General features: G+C 36.5%; 1 protein-coding gene across 1 annotated transcript in view; it reads left to right on the top strand.

The window, feature by feature from the left end:
* Nucleotides 1-347: 347 nt before the first annotated feature.
* The window catches only part of MLLT10 (MLLT10 histone lysine methyltransferase DOT1L cofactor), a 174,427-nt gene continuing 148,575 nt past the window's right edge, over nucleotides 348-26,199 (top strand). Inside the window, 3 exon segments of the mRNA XM_058181854.1 lie at nucleotides 348-1,115; nucleotides 8,249-8,328; nucleotides 15,254-15,308. Of these exon segments, the coding sequence (XP_058037837.1) occupies nucleotides 947-1,115; nucleotides 8,249-8,328; nucleotides 15,254-15,308 (304 nt within the window). The 5' untranslated portion in view covers nucleotides 348-946.

Below are 26,199 nucleotides of genomic sequence, written 5' to 3'. Positions count from 1 at the left end.
GGTGGGGGGAGAAATGCAGCGCCGGTGTGACGGAGCCAAGGGCCAGGAATCCATCAGCTCCGTTGGCCCCAAGAAACACAACGGCCTAAGGGGGGAAGTGAGATGAATGAAAACACACGCGCGCGCGCGCAACATTCCTCCCCTCCCCCGCATCTCTTGGGAGCAGAGCGTGGTGTCATCTTTGTATGGCAGCCAAGAAACGTAAAAAAAAAAAAATGAATGCGTTTTGTCCGGGCCTAGTCCCTCCACACAGCATGACTTCCTCAGACAAGAGGGAGGGCGGCTGTGCATTCCTCCCTCCCTTCTTTCCCTCCCCGCGCACGCTCCGAATGTGCATCCGTAGGAAACGGCCCCCCCCCCAAAAAAGAGGAAGGCTCGTGGGCATCGCGCGCGAGACACGGGAGTTAAGGTCGCCCGCGCTCCACGGACGGCCCATGATTCTCGCGTGGAGGGAGGAAAAGCGGGGAGGAGAAATAGGAGACCGGGAACGAAAAGGCCTTCGGTTCTGGGGCCGCTGGCGCGTAGTCGGGCCTTCTCTGAGGAAGGTTCGCAGTGCGCCTGCGTGGAGCGGGCCTTGCTCTCTCGCTTTATCGCCTCGCTTCGTGGACCGCAGGGTTTTTGCCGCGACGCTGGCCCGTAACTTCAGACTCCTTCCTGTTGCCTAAGCTGAAAGACTGACGGATAGTGGCCCGGCCGAGCCGGCGCGCGGGAGGAACTTCAAAGAAGCTTCTTCATCGCTGGTTTTTTTTTTCCTCGCCTCCCCGCCGCCAGCACCACTGCCGCTTCCAGCGGCCATGGGTCCCACATCCCTGTTATGGAGGCGGTACTGGCGGCGGCGGTGGCTGAGTGACTGAAAACCTAGTGCTGTGGGGGAGAAGGCAGCGGAGGCCACGGGGGTCTCCCTGGCGGTGTGTGGTGTCGTGCTGACGGTGTTTTTAACCCTTAGATGGTCTCTAGCGAGCCGTTGTTGCTGCCTGTGTCACTGGAGGGCGAGTTCTCCAATAGCATGAAGGAGATGATCGGCGGCTGCTGCGTGTGCTCCGACGAGAGGGGCTGGGCCGAGAACCCGCTGGTTTACTGCGACGGGCATGGCTGCAATGTCGCAGTGCATCAAGGTGAGTGAGAGGGCCCGCCTCGGCCAACCCCGTTCCGCCGCCCATTTACACTGGCAAGCTGCTTCCTGCGGCCTTCCCTTCCTCCTTCGCCCTCGCAACCCTTCAGCGTCATCTTAGCCCCGATTGCCCTTTCGGTATGCCTATGCACGTCATTTGCTCTCCCCGCCCGATAGCAAAGATCAAGTGGGCTGCCTGCTCGCAAGCCAGGCATTGTTTTAGGATTATTATTATTATTATTATTATTATTATTATTATTATTATTATTATTATTATTATTATTATTATTATTATTATTAATTTAAAAACACCCAACAATGATAGAATGTGTTGTGCAACAGTTGGGAAAGGCTCCCTTTCCTTCTGTTGGGGAATTGCACGAGTCAGTTGCGCGTGTCGTCTTAGATCGCTACTTCCTTATCCTGCATGTGCCTGCCCCTTCCTCCGCCCTCCCGTTAGAAAATAGGCAGGGTGGGAAAGGGCTGGGTCGTTAGCAAAATTGTCCACGAAAGCAGAGTTCGGCATAGGGGAAAGACCGATTTGCAATTTCTGCCTCCTGAATTGGAATCCGTTTTCCCGTTGGCACGCCGACAGAAAGCTTGCTGCTCCCCTCACGCAGACTTCTATTCTTAAACGAGACGTGGAACTAGGTAAAGTGTTTGTCCAAGGGAGAGTTAGATATCATATGACATCACCCCCCCTCCCCGTTTCCCCCTCCCTCTCTTCCACGCTTGCCAAAGTGTCATTAAGCTGGATCGGGTCGGCTGGATAGGAAGACTTCCTGTTTGTGCTAGAAGCTTGATGGAGGAAGGGAGAAAAAGGGCCGCTGTAGAATTACTTAGCCTTTGATGATAGATTTGTTTGGATTACTGGAGGGAGTGCAATTGGCTGGTGCCCAGCTGTGTTGCTGTTTTGCTGGCTATAATGAGCACAGTGTGCATCTGTCTGTATCTTGGTGTTCTTGTTTCTTTTACTTTTGGAAGAAGTTGGGGTCACTTATAACTGTATATCACAGCACAAAAGTTATAAGGGATTTAGTTGTTTTAAAAACACTTGTTAGAACTTTTGACAGGATCTCTTTCTTCCTGCTAACAAAATGTTTATATATTTTTAATTCTGTATGTATGTATATGCACTCTTTTTACTAGGTTTGCTAAATTTTAACAGCAATTACTGAATAGCAATTTAAATTCATGTATTTCATGTAAGGAGAAAAGAGAAAGATTAGGACAAATTTTACAAATAAATGATGTAGAAGAATTTTTTCAAAACTGCTGTATGTACTCTTGATAATGAACAAGATTGAAGAATTGATATTGAAATTTCAATCTTTATTTATCTTCCAAAAGCCTATACATTTTTAATAGCATGACATTTCATGGTAGGAAATGAGGAAATGGTGATCTTATATAAATGTGGGTAGATATGTTTCTTACCCCACCTGAATGAAAATTAAATAGCTTTATCCAAAAACATATTGCTGGGGATTTTCTCAATACTGAGTAATGTGAGAAGAATATATTGCATGTTTTATAAAGATCAATGTTTGATGCAAATGGTTTGGATTTAGGTTTTTCTCCTATAGACAAATTTATTTCACTGGATTTTCTTAATATGTTTATAGTAAGTTTGCAATATGTATCATATTTGAAATGTAATCCAACCATGGGAACTACAGAATAATTAAACAGAAAATACAATGAGGATGATAGTCTTTTACGGCATGCAATAATTTGATTTGTATGTGCTTCAGTCATCTTTTGCATACAACAATATTTTGTGCTGAAAAATACATTTATATACCATGGTTTTTCAAAATAAATCCAATTAATTTAATTGCAAATAGTTTGTATCCTTAGAAAATAGCCTGAGGTGTTTGCTCAGTTGATTCATAGTTTGGTTTTAAAATATTCTCATGATTTACAGAAAGATTCAAGATTTTTCTAATGAGAATTAAATTGAATTCAATGTGAGAATGCCTATTAAAAATTCTTTATGAAGTAGCTCTTCAGAGAGATTTTTTGAGAAAGTTCATCTTAAGAATTAGTGATTCCTATAGCAGGAATTAATTGCTTAAGGGAATTAATGGGTGAAGGGAAGAATTTCAACATTGAGGAGTAGTTATCCTTCTTTTGATATTCTAATCTTCCATTGTAAGAAAATTAAAGAAATTTGAAATGGAAAAAAGTTAATATAAGTCTGCAGAAATATTGTGGAATAACTGGCAAAGAAGGAAATTCAGAACAGTCTGCCTATGCTATAGACTAGAGTATGGCTGTGGGATGTCATTTGACACCTGTTGCCTCTGAGATGACTTCTGAAATCCTCACAATTACATTAAAATGTTTTTTTAAATGTTCAGAAATTAAAATAGGAAGAATTCTCTCTCCTATGACATTTTGACATTTTGATTGAATTTCCAAGTATATTTTGTGACATATAATTTTGGGTAGCTTTGATTGGCTTTTTGATCATTTGATGGGTTATCATTGCTTAGAATGCTGGAGTTTGGAGGAATTGCTTAATTGCCTTTACTCGCCTATTCACTACAGTATCCCAAAAAGAACTGGTAGTTGTCTAGTCTATTTGAGCACATCTGGTGAAGAGGAATACACTGACCTATCTGGATAATTAGATCCATTATCAAACGGCCTTTACTGTTGAATTTCTCCTCCCCCCAACATTTAGTAGAATTATGCCCTCCTATAACTTAAATCTAATGGGATGCGGTGGCTCAGTGGCTAGGACGCTGAGCTTGTCGATTGAAAGGTCGGCAGTTCAGCGGTTCAAATCCCTAGTGCCGCGTAACGGGGTGAGTTCCCATTACTTGTCCCAGCTTCTGCTAACCTAGCAGTTTGAAAGCACGTAAAAAAATGCAAGTAGAAAAATACGGACCACTTTTGGTGGGAAGGTAACAGTGTTCCGTGTGCCTTTGGCGTTTAGTCATGCCGGCCACATGACCACGGAGATGTCTTTGGACAGCGCTGGCTCTTCGGCTTTGAAATGGAGATGAGCACTGTCCCCTAGAATCGGGAACGACTACCACATAAGTGCGAGGGGAGTCTTTACCTTTATAACTTAAATCTAATATTCCAAATCTGTACTCTGGTATGAAACAAAAGAAATCTTAACTTTTTCTATGTAACATCTTTTTGGTATTTTAGGAATGCTATCTCATGGCTGAACTTACCCAAGTCCTTCAGTCTTTCTTCATAGAACATTTTCTGTTCCCCTGATCTCCTTGTTGGCTTCTGGATCTATTTCAATTTTTATGAATATTTAAAGCGGTGTGCCCAGAACTGTACAAGTTCTTTAAGTAGTACCTGTGCAAAGCAGAATACAATGAAATGATTATTTTATATGATTCAGAAATTATATTTTTGTTGGTGCAGCCTTAGGTTGCATTATACATTTTTGCAACCATATCGCACAGCTGGCTTATATTCAATTTGCAGTTAAGCACTTTTATCAAGTACTTTCTCGCATGTACCATGCCAGATAGTCTCTATTCAGTACTTGTGCAGATAATATTCGTTTGTAAGTGATGAAATTTGCTCTTGTTTCTGTTAATTCTCATTATTTTACATTCAACCAATATCTCTTAACTTGCCAAGATTATTATTTTTTCTGTATGGTGTCCAAGTGCTGTAGATACACTATCCGATTTGCTAAGGAATCATTGAGTGCTTTGTTGAGTACAATTTTTGAGTCAGCTTTGTATCCCTCTTAATTATATGCCATCCAGCCCATGCTTTGAGAACGGGGCAGCTGTAATATATCTGATTAATCATCATCATCATCATGTTTTGGTTGCTCATCAGCATGTCACGTGTTATTTAGTTATCTAATGATTTGCTGAAAATATGATATATTATGGTCACAGAATTCCCATAATCTATTAAGGAAGTTGCCCAGTCTACATTTCTATATTTATCTATATTTATGTATTTGTCTTTGTTTTCAAGTTTTCAAGAATCTCATGAAATAATCTTTTTATAATAATTTCAAAACTTTTTCCAAATGTTGATGCCAGACTAAACAGATATTGAACTCAGATGTGATATTAGATCTTTTTTTTTCTTTTTGATGATGGGCAGCATTTGCTGCTTTTCAGATATTTGGCATTTTGTCAATTCTTTAGGATTTCTCAAAAATAATAACTACCCTATTTTTCGGAGCATAAGATGCTCCAAAGTATAAGACGCCCCTAGCTTTTGGAGAGAAAAACAAGGGGGAAAAAACCTGCCTCTGCCTCCCAGCAATTTACCTCCTTGCAGCAAAAAGCAGACAGCCTGGTCAGCTTCAGCACAGCCGGTTTAGCACAAGCAGCTGATTGGCAGTTGGATCGGCCTCCCAGAATACCGCCTATCAACTGTTCCAGGCTGCAGGGATTGCCACCGCCTGTCACTGCCAATCGCTGCTGTCACCTATCGCTGCCTCTGTGTGCCCCATTTTTGGCCCCGTGGATTTGGCTTCTCTGTGTTCCGTTTTTGGCCCATTCCAGGTGGCGGGGATTACTGCCACCGCTGCCTATCCCTGCCAAAAACGGGATGCGTGGAGGCCAAAAATGGGGCATATGGAGGAGGCGATGGGTGGTGATGAGCAGTGGTGATCCCTGCAGCCTGGAACAGCTGATAGGTGGTATTCTGGGAGCTGTGCTGAAGCTGACCATGCTGTTTGCTGTTTGCTGCAAGGAGGTAAATTGCTGGGAGGCAGAGGCAGAAGGGTGGGGGCTGGCAGGTGGGCGGGGCTTCAGCAGCATTTGCTGTATAAGACACACACAGATTTCAATCCACTTTTTTTTGGTGGGGGAGTGCATTTTATACACCGAGAAATACATTCTGCCAAAACTTCAGTTAGTGTTTTAAGTATGATAAGATAGGATACATAGTATCCTTCTCTGATTCAGTTTATTCTTTTGTTTTCTGACTCCAATTCCATATTACAATTCTTGACTACTTGTCTATAAGTTCCCTTTGTAACTCAGACCACTTCCTACTTTATGTATCCAGTTTTTATTTTCATATATTCAATAAAGATGTTGATTTCTAAAGGCAATACTAGAGATACAAACACTTTAACTTCTTTGTGCAATCCAGGTCATTGTCATGTCTGATATTATTTTATTATTTGTACTTACAAAAAAAAGACCTGCTCAATTTACTGATCTTATTTTCATATCAATCTGCCTCTAAGACCATCACTTTTCTTATAGATTAAGAGAAGGTTAGCTAGAAATGAAAATACAGTACTATAAAGTTTACATAACTATACAAGTTACATAAACTTTAGTGATAAATCCAAATGAATTCACTCCAATTTAATTTTAAAATTAATATGCATTTGATTCAAATGCTCTTATGATGCCAAATGATAAATTAAAACTGCTATATTATCTATACAATGGTACCTTGATACTCAGTTGCTTTGAAACTCATCAAATATAGTACTCAACACATTTTGATGCAAAAATTTAGTCCTGGAACTAATAGTTTGTTTGGTATTCAATGCACAAACTAGAACCTGTTGTCAGCTGTCTTGTGACTCACTACTTTATTTCTTATGGGAAAAAATGTTTGATATACATTGTTTTTGGTACTCTTTGTGCCTCCCAGAATCAATTAAAGATGAGTACCAAGGTATGATCAGTATAACTAAACCGGATGTTTTTAGTCACATCACAGTTACTCTGCTTTATGGACCAGATGTTCCAAATTTCTTCAATCACTACTGTGATTTCTATGCTCAGTTATACCAGTGGCACATAAATTTCAGATCATTTATATAATGCATATACATGCATGCATGCATGCATACATACATACATACATACATACATACATACCTTCAATTTAAAACATACAACTAAAAGTTTGGTGTGTATCCAAACCTAAAAGGAATAAATAGAATTGGCAGATGTTACTTTTATGATGACATGTGATTTATATGGGATAACTTGTTTCCTAGTTCTGGGAATAGCATTCTGTGGTAGCACCAATACATTGATTACAGTAGTTTTATTATAGTACACTTATTAATGGAACTTACATTATAACACTGATGGAAGTCTAACTAGCTAGTTGGAAGGTAAAAGATACGTAGGAATATAGGTTTGTTAGATTTGATTGTTGTACAATGATATTTTGAGACAAATATATACAAGGCATTTTGAAGAATAATAAGCGATACTGTTTAATAGATTATCAGAAACATAAGCATAATAATACTAGTAGACAAAGATGATGGTAAAGCTACAATTGAGAATAGTAACATATATAACTTGAAGACCTGGAAATGAACACATCTGCTTTTTCTTCTTCTGCTTTTTGTACCAGATTGCTTGATTAAAAATCAATTTTTAATCCATTATTAGCTTTATAATGGTTTGATTTGCCCTTTCAAACATTTGTCTTCATTTTAGCTCCACAATATTCTTGTGACTTTCCACATATTATTTTCTTATTGTCACTCTTAGTTTCGTGTAATGGTTAAGGCATTAGACCCAGAAGACAGAAGAGAGTGAGTTAGGCATAAACCAATTGGGTGACTTTTGGCCAATTACTTTCTTTCAGCCCTAGGAAGAAGGTAATGGCAAAGCACTTCTGAAAAACTTTTCCAAGTTAACAGCAATTTCTGAGAATTGGAGACAATTGAGCAGAAAAAAAACCCCAATCCCTAGGAAAATGCTAGATTAGGGGAAAGGTTATTAGGTTATATGCTGTGATAGATCTAAAAAAGAATCCCTTTTTGGGGGGAATTCTCAATTTAGCAATTTAAGATAAGTTAAAGACGAGGATTTGATTTAAACCATTTCTTTAGATAGAATTTGTTATATGGTATCTATTAACATGCTTTATTTAAAAAAAAGGACTGATCAAATTGACTTTCAAGGGCAAAAACATCAAAATAATTTTCAAGGTAAAACACCTTGTATTAGTGTACTTAGAATAATTGTAACATTTTAAATAGAATTAACAAGAGATTTCTAAATATATATTTAATATTTATAAATTACTCACCTTCCTAAATATTGATATATATAAATAAATTACATTGCAGGTAATTTAATTCAGTGGTATATTTTGGGTATAGGTCAGTAATATATTTGCATATATCGGTTTTTGTCCCCAAAACAGCATGCTACGGAATTGTGCAAGTACCCACTGGACCCTGGTTTTGTAGAAAATGTGAATCTCAGGAAAGAGCAGCCAGAGTGGTAAGTCTGAATTAGTCGGTATAATTTACAACTTACTTATAACTATTTCTACTGGCCGATATATATGCATACTGAAAATGAATTATATTTATCAGGGAATGATCAGTCAATAATGGGACTAAATAAGTTTCAAAAAGTAAGCATTCTATTTTTTTATTTTTGCCTAGATGTTTTAATTAGTTCTAGTTTAAATTTTAAAGTATAGAAAACCAGACAGGGCATCCATTTTTACTTTAAACAATATATTATATATTCCATGACTATATTCCTTCCTACCTCTGCCCTATTACCCCTTCAGAGGGGAAAAATGACCTGTGAGTAAAAGTGCAATTTTCTTTTTCTTTTTCTTTTGAATTTCTGCTATAAATTGAAAAATAATCTAGATGCCAAAGTTTTCTACTAGCAGCTTGAAAACATGGGAGGTTGCTTCTTCAGCATCTACTAGTTTCTGGTTTTTGCATCACAACTGAAACTACTGGAAATACGATATAGACATCTAAGAGAGAGGCAAATCTACTCCTAGATTTCGTTCATTTTCATTACGGGAATTGACATCACAATTCCAAAAGTTAATTTCTACAAGTATTGTCAATGCATTCTGACAGTTTATTATTGGAAGTGGTATAAAAGAGAAAGCTAATTGTGATTGGAAATACGCATGGAATCTCAAACCCCTATTTTCTGTAGTGATAGATCAGGAGCTGTAACTTCAAAATTGTAGCACTGAATTATGTTTGAAAAAAGCTAACAAAATTTTAAAGATGCCTGCACTTGTACATCATACTAAACCATAACTTTATATAGCAAACACAAATAGAATCTCAGGAGGTCTTCTGTTCTCATTTCCCCTTCTTTAGTATATTAATGGGAGAAATAATTGTCTTTTTCTTTATGCAAATTGAGAGTTACGTTAAAGTAGGTCAATTTCAAACTTCTGAAACTGGTTTTTGTAATTATGTTAGTTAAATATCAACTATAATTCTGAAGTAACTTACATAGCTAAGTGGAAGTTGTTTTCTGATCTACAGTATTTCACCAATCTATGCCACATAGATGTATTGATTCTTCAGTTTCTAAATTACATAATTACATTACTGAGAATTGGGTTATTATTATGTTGGGATTACACCAAATTGGGAAAGGTTACTTTAGTGCATATTGTAAGATACAATTATAAATATTAGGTTATATTGTAGGATTTGCTGTCTGTTTTCTAGATTTAAATTTCCTGTGCATAAGAACAGAGCTCGTTCTTTATTATCTCTATATAGTAGGTTTCTGTGACATTGTCATTTTATAAACCTGAAAGATATTAGTGGCAATATATTAGGACATTGACTGATTTATTTTATTTATCAGATTTAATTAATAAAAAATAAATGAGGATGCAATGAAGCTTAAGAATTCAATTCAATTATGTTGCAGTGATTGCTATTTTTTATATTTGTTACTGTATATGGGTGGCTAAGTGTCATAATTTTTTCAATTATTTGATGTTTTAATGGACTTGATATCTACTACATCTAGATGCAGCTTAGCACATTGTTTTCTTGTGAGTCAGTTAAGTCCTTTGGTGGCATGCATTTTTACGGTGTGTATATGGTATGGTGTGGCAGTATATCCTGCATACTGCTTTGCTTTGCTTTAGATGAATTACAGTATGAATTCTTCTTACTCAAGAAACAGATGAAACAATAGGCTGGATTCACACATCATGCAATGCTATGCTTTATTTCACTGTGGGCAAGATTGATTGGGATGTTAGAGCTCAATTCATGTTCCTTTGGGGACAGTCTGGTTGTGGTTAGCAATATGGACATTGAAAGAGAGCTGAAATGTGGATCTGTGTGATCTATATGTATGGTGATGCTGAATACTATATTCTTTATGGTTTTTCTGCTTTTCAAAAGCTCTTTGCTAAAAGAGAGATGAAACATTTAGGGAAATGTAAATGGTTTACTAAATCAAGCAATTTTCAGAGAAAGGACAGTAATAATGATTTGGAATGCATGTATGCCTCTGAGTTTTTTTAAAAAATGCATCACTCTTTTATTTTATATGGTTGGATATTTGGGTAGCTGATACAATAAATAAAGATTTCTGCCTGAGCCTTGGCTTTTATCCATGATTAAAAAAAGAACTTTGTTTAAACCTGGTATAATATCTATAGTTACTGTAATCCATTTTGTAATCCATTTTATAAAGCTTTTGAAAGGATCCTCAACAGGTCTTGGGTCAAGGTAACTATTTTTGTAATGGTTTTGTCCATTCCCACACTAATATTTGTTCCACTTCGTTTTCTAAGAATAAATTAGAACTGTAAATGTAAACATCCTTATACAGATTAATTTCAGTACCTAAAATATTATTGTAACAATAGATGTGCAACTTTGCAAGGAGGAATGCTGAAATAGTTCGATTCTGAACTTTTTTTTTTTTGACTGCCATCATTTTCATTTAGATCATCTTTGGTCAAAACGTACTTGTAAATATTAATCTATTTTGCTTGTAACTAGTTCTTGATTTAATTTTTATATACAGTGTACATCACGAGTGTCAAATTTGCCACATCATGTTGCCGTCATGTGACGTATTGCAACTTTTTTCTCTTCGTGGAACTGGGGAGGGTGTGGCCTGTATGTGACGCATCCGGCCCGCTGGCTGCCAGTTTGACACCTGGTGTACATGGTTTGCTGTTCCATATTTTTATTACGTGTATTATTGTTCATACAGTTATGCAGAATCCTGCTCAGAACCTTCTAGAGCTCATGTGTAGCTTGGTGGCAAGTCCATCCCACAAATATGTCACTCAACAAGGTATGGCTCCTGCCAAGCTTTTTGATTGCTTTAACCATCACAGTATTTGCATATTTATGCTTGAAGTTATTATTTCTCTACTTTGCATAAATTCTTCCTTTTAAAAACTTTTTTTCCTTAACATTTTTAAAGTTATCTTCAAAACTCCATAGAAACAGGACAGGATATCCTTCTACGGCAAGCTTTCAGTGTCATGACTCTCAGGGACTCATTTACTTGTTAGCATTGTTAGGCATTTATTAAACAGGCTCATCAAAATCATTCTTTTAGTTTGTGAGTCTCTCTTTGAACTTCCTGAAACAAGCATTAAGGGTAGTAGAATCCAAAGCTATCGTAACTCCTTTGTTCTTCTTTATGCCTCCTACCATATCTCCAAAATTGCCTGGCAGCTTCCTTGTCTGAGAAATCTGCTGATCTCCGCCTCCTGTAAAAGACACTTAATGTCTGTATTGCACTATTGTTGGCCTCAAAAAATTCCTCTCTGAGATTCAAAATTTTCTAAGAGGCCTATCCTGCCTCATTCTACCCAGAACCAAAATAAAAAAATCTGGAACGACACAAACCAGGGCCCTCTAAACCTCTGGGGCCCAAAGTTTGTGGGAACAACTAGGTCTTTAATGCTTTAAGAAAGGGTAAGGGTCAAACTATCTGGATCTCCCAAGGGAGTGCTGTTTCATAAGGCAGGCAGTATGATAGGATTATCTTTATCCATGAAGTTATTTCCTTCCAAAATCAGTCTTCCACCTGAACATTATATTGTTAATATAATGTTATATTATATAATATAATAACATTATATTATATATATATTTCCTTCCAAAATCAATCTTCCACCTGAACATTATATTGCCACTTTTTGCCAATCACTCAAGTCACTGCAAATTTTTGGATGTTTACAATGCTCTCATATTTTACTTGGAGTACAAGGTATTCGTTTACTGGAAGCAAATTTTATTTCTGGTTTTTCTGTGGCATTTAAAGGCCATAGATTTATCCTTTAGCATTCTCCAAATGAAGGTGGCGATTGATTATGTTTTGTTATGAGTTAGCAAAACAGCCATGCCTCCTTTTTATTTGTATTCGCTTTTAAAAACCGATGGTAGTATTATCATTATTAATCCCCTATGGCGATTCCATAGTAAACTTATGCTGGGTTACCACAAGGGTCCAGTCTTCCCCTTTTCATATCCTTCTGTACTGGACCTCTATTCCTACGGAGTTGCAAGATTTGGAAGGGCTATTCCTATTGTGGCAAGACTCTCCCAGGTAAGAAGGTGTTACTAATCCATGTTCGTGAATCTCACAGACAACAGTGAAAAACTGATTGCTTAGCTATCACTTCAGTTCTTTGATTTGTTGTCTGTGAATGTACACAACCCACCCTATTACACCACTAGGTGTCAGATGACTATTGTTCCTTTGGTTCTGCTGCATTAGTTTTAGCAACTCAAAGGACTTGGTAGAAGCTTTAATTTAAGATATTTGCAATTGAGACTTTGTACAGGGACACAAGCCTTGAATGTGAAACTGTAAAAATCATTCAAAGAATGATTGTAATTAGAGAAATATAAGTAATTCATAGCTACCTGAAGTATCTCATGGAAAAATAAATCTGTATTTAATAATATAGTATGTGAAAAGATAAACTCAATACGAGAGAGCATTAGGAAGGAATAGGACAATGGGGTCCTGACTGTATTTGTATAAAACTCTACTGTGTGGGATGATTACACCTAGCAAACAATTTACAGTTTGAGTAAATATATGTATATGTATATGTATTGAGTAAATATATGTAAATGCATATATATGCATTTTTAGTTTAAAATGCGGTAGTCCTCATTTATTAACTATAACTCGTCCTGGAAGCTTGCTTATCAAGTGAAGTGATCACTAAGTGAAATTGCCACTATTCATGATCTTATTTAAGCTTTCCTTTGCTTTCCATTCTAAGGTTATAAATATGAAAATCAGTTGTAAAATTACTTTTTCATCATTGTTGTATCTGCAAATGGTCATTGTATGAGGCAGTTACTAAATGTGGACTACCTGTATAGTATAACTGCCCATCTTAGAGCACATCTCCATGTGGTTCATAACTGATAAACTACAAAAAGTAACCACAGTTATACAAACTGAAAGTAAAAACCTGGAGACTCAGACATTCTGTTACAATGCCCTGATAACCATCCATAGACTCCTGCACTACATCCCAGTGCATGTCAGAAAGAACAAAAGGGGTCTGAAATTCCTTCAGCAGAGATCTGTACCAAGTGGAAGTCTGAGCCTTCTTTTTGGGGCTAGAATTCTAGATCAATGTAATCATACTTCTCTCTTGAAACAAGGTAATTAGCATATTTTAACAACACAATGTTCAGCTTCATTAAGATGTACTTTAGGATTATCCTCAGATTTTAAACTAGCAGGTATATCTAGCTTTCCAAGAGTATCCTAGAACATTCTTCCATCAAATAGTTGCTGTTATGGATATGATTAGTTAGGCTGGATGAAAATTAATTTTATTAAGATTCAATATAGATGATATATATGAAAATAGAAGTTTAAAACAAATTCAAATTTAATTTAATTATTCGGCATTTTTTATCTAGTCTTTCAAAAATCTTTCTTTTTCAAACATAATCTAAGCATTTTATAACTTTGGGTCATCTCATAAGACCTTCCTTACTGCTCTTGTCAGTTTTTCCAGTTTCTGTTGCTCTTGTCAGTTTCTCCAGTTTCTGTTGCTTAATACTACTTTTCTTTTTCCATTTACATTTTGGGTCACATAGCTTCCTTTTCTTATTATATTGTATTATCTACACTAGACTTGCAGAACTTCTAGAGAGGAAAAAGCCACATTGAGAAATTAAAAATAATCACAGGCCACAAAGGAATACCTCTCATGCCAATCAGTTGTTTGGCAGCTAGTAGCACAGTGATAGGGAGGGTGCCCGTAATGTTGATGAGCCTTGGAGGTATTGAGATGCTCAGTAGTGTCTTGGCGGGTCCTTGCAATGGAAACATTGGCAGCAGGGGATTTAATGAATTTCAGAAAATTCCAGCAGGCCGCACAAAGCTATTTGGCCAGTAGATCCCATGTTGTACAGATTTGCTCCAAAGTCTTGTCATAGAGGCTGTAGTGTGATTCCCAAATGCCACATATCTGGCACACCAAAGAGCAAGAATCATGTGCATTTTAAAAAGGCCTCTTTAATGCTAGTCTGAGAAAAAAGAGTAAATTCCCAGTCAGACTCCTAGTAAGTTAATTAAGGTGGAGTCTTTTTCAGATGTTTACTTTGCCTGGCCCTTATATGTTGGCTGTTTTTCACCTAAACTGTACTTGTCTTCCTTCACTTTCTTTTGAGTCTATCACAGCATTCCCTTTTACTGGGCAATGGTAATAAAGTTTGACCTTTCCTTTTTCTCTTTGAAATATGCCTGGCCAAGTGGAAAAAATGAAAATGAAATAAATATTAGGTGTGAGCAAGTGCAAAGGAAAATGTCTGTGGCTGAAGTGCACCTGCAATAATCATTATCTACAATTTACCCTGTGGAGGGTTCTTCCCCATTGCGGATATAATGAATTATTTCTCTCATCGCTTCTAGCGTGCATTGGTGTGGTTAACTGAGAAAGATTGGAATTGTAGATTTGAGGGATATAGATTTGGGGATAATAGTTATAAAATATGAAGATACTGTGTTTTATTTAGTTTTTAAAATTATCTTTCAAAATATTGAAAATGAAGAGATATAAATATCTAAGAGATCTCAAAATGCTTTATACTGGTGTCTTCACTGAAGTTTTTCTTATGCAGAAGCATCTGCAGTAATCTATCTCATGCTGGAGTCGGATACACACAGAACTCAAGAACTCAAGACTTAAGAAGTTTTTCTCATCTCCATGGATCAGTGTAAATTCATTCGGAACTAGTAACAATAATGGAAAAATACGGAGCTCTGATTAAGGCAAAGGAAGTTTTTTAATGCATGAAAAATTATCTTACTAATGTCTTTCCTTAACTGGAAAAACTAAATTACAAGTTAAAGATATTTCATACATTATGTTTTTCTTTTTTTGGTGTACATAATTGTGTTTATTTTCTTTTAGAAATGTGAGTTGTGCCCTCACAAAGATGGTGCTTTAAAGAGGACTGATGGTGGGGGTAAGTATTTAAAAAATTTTCTTCCAAATTCTTTTGCTCATGAAATTACATTTTATATAACTGCTTACATCTTTTTCTTTAGTTCTGTTTCTGGACATATATAAACATGCCTAGAAGTGAAACATCTTGAATGGAATATACGATGCTTGGCTTCATTGTTCTGTTATTCTATCTGAAAGTTATTTTAGTTCCTTTATATTTAAGCTTTTAACCACTTATAACCTGGTCAGAGTCATTTTTGTGAGTTGAACAGTCATATAAATCAAATTAAAAAAGAAATAATACAATTAACTGGTATTATGAGTGCTAAAAGCTTTTAGGTTACAATCTATACATTTTTCAAGACAGTAAAACCTCTTAAATTTTTGTATACCATTTATTGTATTTGGTAATGTAAATGTTCATCAGTATAACATACGTTTAATTTTACATGTGGGCCTGAATTTGAGAAAATCATTTTCTTCCTTAATTCATATCTTCTTACACACGGTAAATAAGAGAATAGTATTATGTTAGAGGGCTGTTTATAAATTGTACTCTGAATTGATGCAGAAATTCTTTAGTGAACTTTATAATTCCATCTGAAGCTTTACTTTACTGCTCTCAAGTTGCATGTATAAAATAAGGTGCAAGTATTCAATGATAACAGTAATGTAAAACTACTTTAAAACTATTATCTTCCACTTCTGCTTTGACAAATTGTGGAAAGAGATGAAAATCTTTCTTTTCCTACAAACTGATCCTTACAAATGAAAATAAATTCAGGTTTGCTTTTTAAATATAAATTTCATAACAAAGCTTTTAACTCTGCATATCTAGTCTTAAATTTCCATTTAAAAATCCACAGCATACTTAGTAATTACAACTACTTCAGTATAAAAATAGCAATGCTAATTTAAAGCCAAATAAAATAAACTATGTAGCAATTCTGTAAAATAATAGAAATGTGAATCAGGCTCTGTTGTTTCTAAACCTTGATAGAATAGTAGTTTTTGTTTAATGTCTGAAATAAGGAAGGAGGGAGTATAATCACCATAAAGAGGAAACTGATAGTTGCAGTGCCACTGCTGAGAAGGCCTTACCATGTAACCAAATACTATATCTAATACCTGAAGAATTTATAAGTAAAAAATTGCAAAAATTGGACTTTTAGCATTTCCTAATTAAATTAATCTGAGATTTTAAATCCTAGCAGGATTATAAGAAATAGTTTTACTAACTTGTTGAATGTAGAATTCCAGTTTCCTTACTTCCTTACTTGTCTCATCGTGGCTTCCTGAAATATAATGCATTTAATACACCTGTTCCAGAACATTTTTTGATAAAATGTACAAAAGTCAATTAAGATTAAAGTAATAACTTTTGTTTTATGTATGATTTACATATGTACGCACACAAGTGTGTGTTTGAGGAGTACACACGCACACACCTATCTTGGCACATACAAGCATATAATATCTTTATAGTGTTCAGCTCCTAGGTTTGTAATTATATTGCTTTGCTTTAGTGGTTATAATACAGAACTTGTAAATTTTTAATTTTATTATTTAAGACTTCAACATGTGCTTTATTAGAAGTCAACATTTTTCATAATTATTATTTTTTTGTTAAGTGATTTATTAGCATGATATTTTTTCATGAATTAAAATATGGATTAAAGGTTGGCTGTTTACACAAATTCTCTCTGAATAAAAGATGGATGGTATTTTTTAATGCTGCTTTTAAGAATTTTCACTTAAACTTTGCTGTTTGTATGTTCAGTGTTGCTACTCAATGAATGAATCCTTTAGGTAATGCTTGTGTAGATGCTGTGATGAATGTTGTAATTGTAACCAGTTATAATGGAAGAACATAAGCACCAAGTTTTCTGATAATTAAGATGACTTTCCCTCTGGATTCTATGAATGCAGTAGATTTTTCGCAATGGTTTTTGCTGCTCTACTGGTTGATTTCTAGAAAGCACTTAAGGGTAAAGACATATGATGGTTATCGAGAAGACTTACAATAATCTGATGTCTTCTGCATGCTTTAGTCTGTAATTCCCTTGATCCTTGCATACCTATCATAATCTAGACGTGATAAACTGTAAACTGAAATAAAAAGGATAACTCATTTTAGAAGTTTGCTTTAGATAATGTACTCTTATGAATATTCCGATATGTTAGATACTTTATAAAAGTGAGAACATGTAATATGGAAAGATAAAATAAAAGTTGAGGCAAGTCAAGCTGAGCATGGGTTTAAATCTGTGTTGAGGGTTATTCTTTGAGAGAATAGTGAATACATTTATTATTACAATTCTATCCTACCTCCAAAGTGTTTAGAAAGTAAAAAATTATTCCCCATTATGTTTCTCACAGGAGAGATGGTGATAATTATTTTATGATAATAGGGGAATCTAGCTGAGTAGACTTCTGTCAGGAATATGATTACTTTCTGCCTTCTCTTCAGGAAATTTTACCATGGGCCAGTTGATGGTAATGATCCTCTTGGGCAAGGAAAGTAGGTCCATTCAAAGAATCTTGTATGTTAATGAGTAAAGTTGTATGGTGATTATAATCTGCCTTTCTTGTCTCTTACCTTTTTTTAAAAAAAACACCTTTTATCTTTCCAATGCCATCTAGTGGAGCTTTAGTGAGCTGCAGATAATGTGTTCAACCTATCTAACTTAATGTTTACTTTTGAGATTTTTCTACATATATACTCGTTTATTATGTGTTTTCCATAACTTACATGGATAGTATTTTATGCTGTATGCTCTCTCAATATATCATGGGAGATACATATTTGCCATATATGGCTGCACACAGATTTTAAAATAAATATGAATGATCTATCAAACATTGCATTATTTATTCATGTTAATAGTTTTGTATTATTAGAAGAAATACTCTAAAGCTTTAGAAATATCTTTAGAAGTCTCTGGCTAAACATGAACATTATTCCTAGCTTTTCCTAGATGTCCCAAAGGTGCTTTTTCAAGAGGCAACTGGACTTTCTGGTTTTTCTTTGAAGATGTTTTTGCTTGTCATCCAAGAAGCTTCTTCAGTTCTAGGGTTTTTTTTGTCAGGAAAAAAATTGACAACAAAATTGTTACACATTGTTTTATGTGTTTTGAATCATGAAAGTTCAGATTAAAATCTTGAAAAATTGTAAACTATCCTAAAGATAAAGGACAGAGATTTAGTGTGCAGAATTGCTAAATATGAAGGCAAAGGATGCATCTTGATGATTTGTTTGTAATTGTTCTTAGACTGTGGTGACTTTTCACACCTTTTGTATGCTTAGTTACAATTCTTCCACTTTCAGTAGATTGTTTTATTTAATCTTGTAGTATTGCATAATTATTTTTCATCTGTGGAACTAGCAAAAACATCGTAATCTTTTTTTGTATAACATTTCACTCTAATTTAAAATCTAAAAGGTTTCGGTAGTTGGTAATATATGGCCAGATTTCAACAATAAATAATCACAATGTACATGTCGGTTTGTTAGTCTTGTTCCAACTTGCACATTTCAAATGCCTTTTCTTGTTTAACTATTCTCAATTATGGCAATTTAAAGACAAAATTAGTAACTATATAGCATGTTTTCCTTTTTATAACATGTTTTCCTTTTATGTAACTTAGAGACTCCGCTGTAAGGGAAACTTATACATTAATCGTAAGAGGAAATCTAGTCTCTTCCCCTCACCCTGGTGTGTGTGTGTGTGTGTGTGTGTGTGTGTGTGTGTGTGTGTGTGTGTGTTTCTTTGTGGTAAACTTGTTTTTAATTTCTTTGGAAGCCTACAGTATACACAGTGAAGTTCTTTAGTTTTGTTAATTGTAAAGGCTTTGTTGCGATTGAAATCTACTCCAACTGGATGATGATCAGGAATGCTGTAGAACAGCATTCTTTGTTAGTTTTATAGCAGGATTTCTGAAAAGCATCTGCTTAGTTGAAAATCAATTTAACAATGCAATAGTTTTGTTGTCATTTTTTAAGATTTGACTGGGGATCTCCTTGCTTATAAAGAATGTCACACCTAGCTTTTGAGTCAGCATTTTTCTAACCCCGAGTTCCCTTAAATCTACATTATACTTTTATTTACAAAAATCCTAGTGCAAAATTAGGATGCTAAACTGTTATCCTTAGAAAATACGTGTGTGTGTGTGTGTGTGTGTGTGTGTGTGTGTATATATGTTTATTTTTTAATTAAAAAACTCAGTGTTGAGTTTCAAGAGGCTAGGTTTGCCATGTAGCAGGTTTCGATATAAATAAACTAATGTAAACTTTTGAAAAAGGTTCCTATTTTCAAAAGTAATATTTTAAATGTTGGGAGATCTGTAACATTGTAACTTTATTATTTACATATTCAACATAGGCATTCCACCTTGTGTATGAATAAAATTGGATTTAGCCAGGGGTGAGATGCCCCCGGTTCAGACCGGATCGCCTGATCCTGTAGTAGGTGGTGAGTGGTTCGGAGAAGCGGTAGCAAAATCCCTCCCTGCCTCCACATGCCCAGCTGAGCCATGCAATCATCAGAGTTTTTTTTTTAAACTTTTAAAAGCATTTTTTCTTCAGCTGAAAAAATGCTTTTAAAAGTAAAACAAAAAGCTCCTAATGATCGCACAGCTCAACTGGGATCGTCAGAACCCTTTAAAAGCATTTTTTCCTACAATCTCTTCAGTCGAAGAGGCTATAAAAATGTTTTTCAAAGGTTCTGGAGAGCAGGCAACTCAGCTGGGATCGTCTGAACACTCTAAAAGCAATTTTTTACAACCTCTTTGGCCAAAGAGGTTTTAGAAAAAATGCTTTTAAAAGCAAAAAAAACCAAAACAAGTTGGCCACGCACACCCAGTCACATTACTCCACCACCACCAAGCCGTGCCCACAGAACAGGTAGTAACAAATTTTATATTTCACCCCTGGATTTAGCCTCAAGTCTTTCTGTGAAGATTTATAAACAAAGTAAAGCATCCAATCACAGGACATGTAGAACAAAATATGGTATAGATTTTGATAGACTGTCTAGCTTTAAGCATTATTCTTGGAACTGTTCGTAAATACACCATTGCACATTTAAACATACCGGTAGCACTCTTTCTTAAAGCCTAAAAGATCTACTGTGAAACCATGAAATAGTAGTGTACAGTATAGAATTGATCAGTATTTTTCAAAATCTGTTTCTTTGGTGCATGAAATAACATTATTACTTTTGGATATTAGAACAATTTGTCTCAGGTGTGTTATTTGTCAAGTGTGGGGTTGGTGATATTGGTCAGCGTCAAGCCTTTTGGTAGTGTGAGGCTGGAGCCCAGGGAAGTTTTGCACTTTGACTGTGAGAATGTATTGTGTTCAATGGTAGATCAGTAAATGCATTACTGTGCTGTGTGGTGGTATGGTTCCAAATGATTAGTGACATAACAAAATGATCTGTCAACTCCCTCTACCATACTTACATCATAAAAACTACATAAGTTCTCCAGAAAAGTAGTTTTGATACGAACGCTTATGGCAAATTCTCCAGAAGAAAGTATTTTGACACATACCTTCTTATAGCAGCTTGCCAGTCGCTTGTTTTCTTTGCCAGTAGCAGTCCTAATAAGATTGAGATTAGCTTCCTTCTTTCTACTACCCAAGACTGTTGGGGTTAATGGTCTACAGCATGAATTGATTAAGTGGATTTCATTTGTACCTTGTCTTCTTCAGATATTCCTATTAGACTTTATGACCAGATTGTAATGATTAATCAAAACCAAGCTATAACTTGGAAGACTGTAAGTTCTAGTCCTGCTTTAGTCATGAAGCCAGCCGGTCACTCTCTTTCTAAATTGATTGAATGAATATTGAATAGGACTAGCTGGACTGAAATATGTAATTTGATATTCTTTTAAAATAGCTAAAAGAGATATTCAAAGTGATAAAACATGGATTCAGCTAATCAACGTTAGCTGATACATTTCAATATCAATGATTTCAGAATTGCTTTTAATATTTCTTGTAATCTCTAAAACAATAAGAAAGGATCACATTTAACTAATTTAATTCATTTATAGCAATATCTTGCAAGATCCTATATTTATTTATTTATTTATTTATTTGTTCGTTCATTTAGTTAATTAGTTTTATGCCATCCATCACTACCAAGCAACTCTGCATGGCTTACAACACCATAAATAAAGGAATTTTTTTTAGAATTAAAACATTAGACATTAAAAATTTAATCTTAAAATGAATGCTAAAATGGATAAAAAGGACCAATGTGTAGACGGGGTGGAGGAGGGATCTTCTGTTAATCTATTAGGTGCCTCCTTCTTCTGGGATACAAGCCAGTTGGCAAAGCCAGGTTTTCAGGTTTTTTGGGAAGATTAAGAGGGTGCAGGAGGATTTCACTTCAAGGGGGATTATATTCCAACGGTTCTTTTAGCCAGGACTGCAGTCTGCTCTTCAAGCAGGAATCGTAAGTCTAAAGGACCCCAATTGACACTGGGTTTATCTGGAGAATTGAATATATTAAATTCTTGGTTCCTGAGGCTCCATGTATCCAAAGTCACTTGGTCTTACCAGGGTTCAGCTAAAGCTTGTGGTTTCCCATCCAAGCCTCCACAGCTTCTAGGCACCATGAGAGGGCAGCACCAGTAACACTTTTATCATCTTAGATCAGTGGTTCTCAACTTTTATAGTGCTGCGACCCCTTTAATACAATTCCCCACGATGTGGCAACCCCTTTAATTCAATTCCCCACGATGTGGCGACCCCAGCCATAAAACTATTTTCGTTTTGAATTTATCGCACCTGAAGATGTATTGGCTAGCGATCTGAACTGCTTGCGATTGCCTTGAGGACGGAGGCATTAAAGCGGAGACTCCTCCCCTATTAAGTTTATCGCGCCTGAAGCCAGATTAGGCTAGCGATTGGGAGTGATTGCAGCTGGCTTGAGTGGGAGACATCAGAGCAAAGATTTCTCTCTTTTTTAATTCATCGCGCCTGAAGCCGAATTCGGCTAGCGATTTGAAGAGCCTGCAGCTGGCTTGTGGAGTCAACCATTGGAGCGCGATTCTTTGACTCGCAAGTATACTTCCCATATTTCCGATGGTCTTAGGTGACCCCTGGCAAATCGTCATTCGACCCCCAATGGGGTCGCGACCCACAGGTTGAGAACTGCTGCCTTAGATGGAGACACAAACTTGAGTATCGTATCTCAACTTTGATGATATCTTACTTTGATGATATCCCATGGTATTGTTTGATCCCAACCAATGGCTTCATGTAGATCTTAAAAAGAGCAGAGAGAACACTGAGCTCTGTGGCAAGCCACAAAGAACAGCCACAGACTAGACCTCTTACTCTTTATTTGTTAATACAGCTGGATGTAGGACTCTGGTGATCAAATACACTGTGATTTAGCTTAGAGAAAAATATCAGCATATTTAGGAATTCTTTAAATGTTAAAATATTTTTCTTAGACTAGATGCATAAGATCAGTATAAATATAATGATTTGATAAAAATGATGTGCATTTAGCAAATGCTGATGAAAAGACAGTACTTTAAAAAAGATGTGAAGAGTGGTAACGTGGTTCCTTGGGAGAAAAGCAGTAGGAGCTACTTTCAGAAGTGATTTGCAACCTTCCCTGCCTATTTCCCCACTGAGTTTGCTTGTGGGAAGCTGGCAGGAAAAGTAATAAATGATGATTACATGACTATGGAGGTATTGCACCAGCCTAGAACTGTGAAGATCAGTTGTAAGTAGCACTCATTCATTGCTGTTGCAACTTCAGCATGGTTATTAACTGAGAACTACTTGGAAAATTGTGAAAAATGTTTAATTGACAAGTGAAAAGAAGTGTACATAGACAGTTTTATTCAACAACATGGCTGATTTACCTTTTGGACCCTCAGCAGAAAAAAATATTGCTTTCTATTGTTGAAAAAGAGTGAGATACATTAATGCAAACACTTATAAACAGTTATGATTTTTAAAGGAAATAAAAATTGTATCAGTGACTTTTCTGGAACCCCAAAGCTTTATCTATTACTTTCTCTACACCAGAGGTAGTCAACCTTTTTATACCAACAGTCCACTTTTGTATCTCTGTTAGTAATAAAATTTTCTAACCGCCCACCAGTTCCATGGTAATGTGCCGTGTATTGTCGTCTCCACATGCCTCTCAACGCATTGTGGATTGAGTTTTTTTTGGGGGGGGGGCGCCAGCTACCACCTCTGCTTGTCTATTACAGCTGGGTGCTGTGGGGGGAGATGCGCGAGCTATTCTGGGATGAGACTCTTATTTGCGGTCACACTATAGCGCCATTTAGTTTCATTTACATAACGTGAACTAAACTTATGGGTGGGTGATACAAATAGTATATTTTCAGAAATTTAAATTGTCACGGGGAATTTTATGAAAACTTAATGAAAATGTTTTTAAATAATGCTATGAATTTTTTTTAAAAAGTCAATTAAATTAAAAAAAAGGAAAGTGCTTCAGTATCGGACAAAACCCCTACCGCCCACCATGAAAGCTGAAATGCCCACTGGTGGGCTGTAGGGACCAGGTTGAGTATAGTTGCTCTACACCTTCCATGCTGCACACTGATTGTTCAGTTGTTAAGAACCTATAATTGTTCTGAGTTTTGGTAAACTAGATTTGAATTTTACTTTACTTTATAATTTTATAATTTTCTGTTAGAAACAATAGTTTTGTACTCTTAGTAAGTAGAAGGATATTTTAACTACCTTTATCTTTATCATCATTGGTTAACATCAAAGGGTATCTTAAAACGTTCCTCATATAAAGCTAAATTTCTATAAAAATCCTTCTTACAATAGACTGAGTATATTATATGAACATTTTATATTACAGTAGATGTTTTTACATTTCTCTATTAAATGATACACAACTAAAAAGTTATGATAAAATGATGAGAAAAGCTGACACTATTTTGGATATTTTATTATGTTGTCTTCACACTGAAATCATATATTGCAGCTTTGTAGACCAGCGAGGTGGAAGAGAGAGAGGGGATAGTTCTGCATGAGCAATAGGCATGCATGCCCACTACTCATGCAGATGGAGTGCACATGCTTGCCCACTCTCTTGCTTGCCCACTGCTTTAAGTGGCCCGGTTCTGAATAGCTCATGGCCTGATAGTGGGCTTGGGGGTTGGGAATCCTGGATATATTGTACATTTAGATGTGTTTTATGTCAAACAAGTATTTATAGTTCCCTTTATTACACTGAAATTATTAAGCAGCCCTTTAATTTTCTTTGAAATTAGTGAAATTGTAAACATAATACTGCTTTAACTGTTTTATGGAACTATCCTTACATTTTCCAAATTTCTTAGTTAAGGAAGTTTTTCACTTAAAAGTCTAAATTCTGAGTAGATAGTTTCCATTCCATGTATCATTAATAAAATATAGTTTTAACTGACCTCCAGCACTTTTATTAAACTTACAAAAGAAACCATGTTGAGCAGATGAAGCTTTTTAGCATTACATCAGGAAAATCAATGTTATGCTCTAATAAAATATGCACAATTCTGCTTGATAGAAAGTTATGATAGGAAGTGCTCTCTATTGTCAAATCTGAGGTAAATGGATGGTTACTTTCTTCAAAGTATGCTTGAAGTCATGTTGACATTGGTATTTGTGTATATTAGGAGCCAGTTTGGTCAAATGGTTAAGACCCCAGGCTAGAAAGCAGGAGATTGTGAGTTCAAGTCCTGCCTTAGTCATGACAGCCAGCTAGATGACTTCGGGTCAGCCCAGCCCACCTCACAGGATCGAGGGGAAAATAGGAGAAGGAAAATGTGTGGACTGCCTCAAATTATTTGTAAAAATAATAAAATGTAATACAAATAAACAGGGGGGGAATGAATGGCTCAGCAGTTAAAAACACAAGGACCATATGATGGAGTGAGCTTCTGTTACTTGCCCTAGCTCCTGCCAATCTAGTAGTTGAAAACATGGAAATGGAAATAGATAAATAGCTGCACTTCTGTTGTGGTCCACCAGCAGCCTGTGGAGCTGGCAGCGGAGTCAGAGAGTGAGGAGGCTGCGGAGGACAATGGGTCAGTCCTGGAGTCAGGGGAAGGCCCAGACAGGGGCTTTGCGTCGGAGGTAGCGATCATACCAGTGCCATTTGGGAGTGATGTGTGCACCCTGGAGCCTCCAGAGGTGGACAGCAGAGAGGCAGAGGAACAGGAGGAGCCTGTTCCTAGTGCACAGATGCGAAGAGCTGCCAGAAGGCAAGAGCAGCTAAAGCAAAAAGGATGACTCGAGAGTAAAGCCAGGAGATGATTAGCCCCTCCCATAAAGCTTAAAAGACCAGCAACGGTTCTTGGGCTCTTTGTAGGAAATCAACAATTGCTACAATTGTTTCTTGTCTCCTGTTTCTGAACTTCGTGGGGTTCTTGCCAAGAAAAGCCTTTGGCAGGATGCCAAAGAAGGCAAAGGTTTGTAATAAGGCCAAAGGACTTTTTCTGAATGACTTTGTTTTGAACTTAATTTGGACTAAGCTGAGAATAGCGGCCACTGCCACGTTACTAGCGTTGACCTGGACTTGTCTGTTTCTGGGTGTTTAAGCACTAGCTCGTTTGCAAACAGGGCTTTCAATTGCTCAAACAGCCACTGACATTCAATCGTCCATACCACCAGACAACCAGGGCGTGGGGACTTTTTGAGATGTTTTGTTTTCAAGAGATCAGTCAGTGGGAGAGCCACTTGGGCAAAGGATGGGATGAACTGACAATAGAAATTAGAGAACCACAAAAAACCTCTGTAGCTATTTGCTAGCTTTTGGGGCTTGCTAGTCCAACACCGCCTTTACCTTTGCAGGAACCATTTCAACACCCTTGGGTGAGATACGGAATCCAAGGTAATCCAGCCATGACCAGTGGAA

This window comes from Ahaetulla prasina, chromosome 4, assembly GCF_028640845.1.
Source record: "Ahaetulla prasina isolate Xishuangbanna chromosome 4, ASM2864084v1, whole genome shotgun sequence".
Lineage (NCBI taxonomy): Eukaryota > Metazoa > Chordata > Lepidosauria > Squamata > Colubridae > Ahaetulla > Ahaetulla prasina.
The sequence above is the reverse complement of the archived record's forward strand: the minus strand, read 5'-3'. Positions and strand labels throughout refer to the sequence as shown.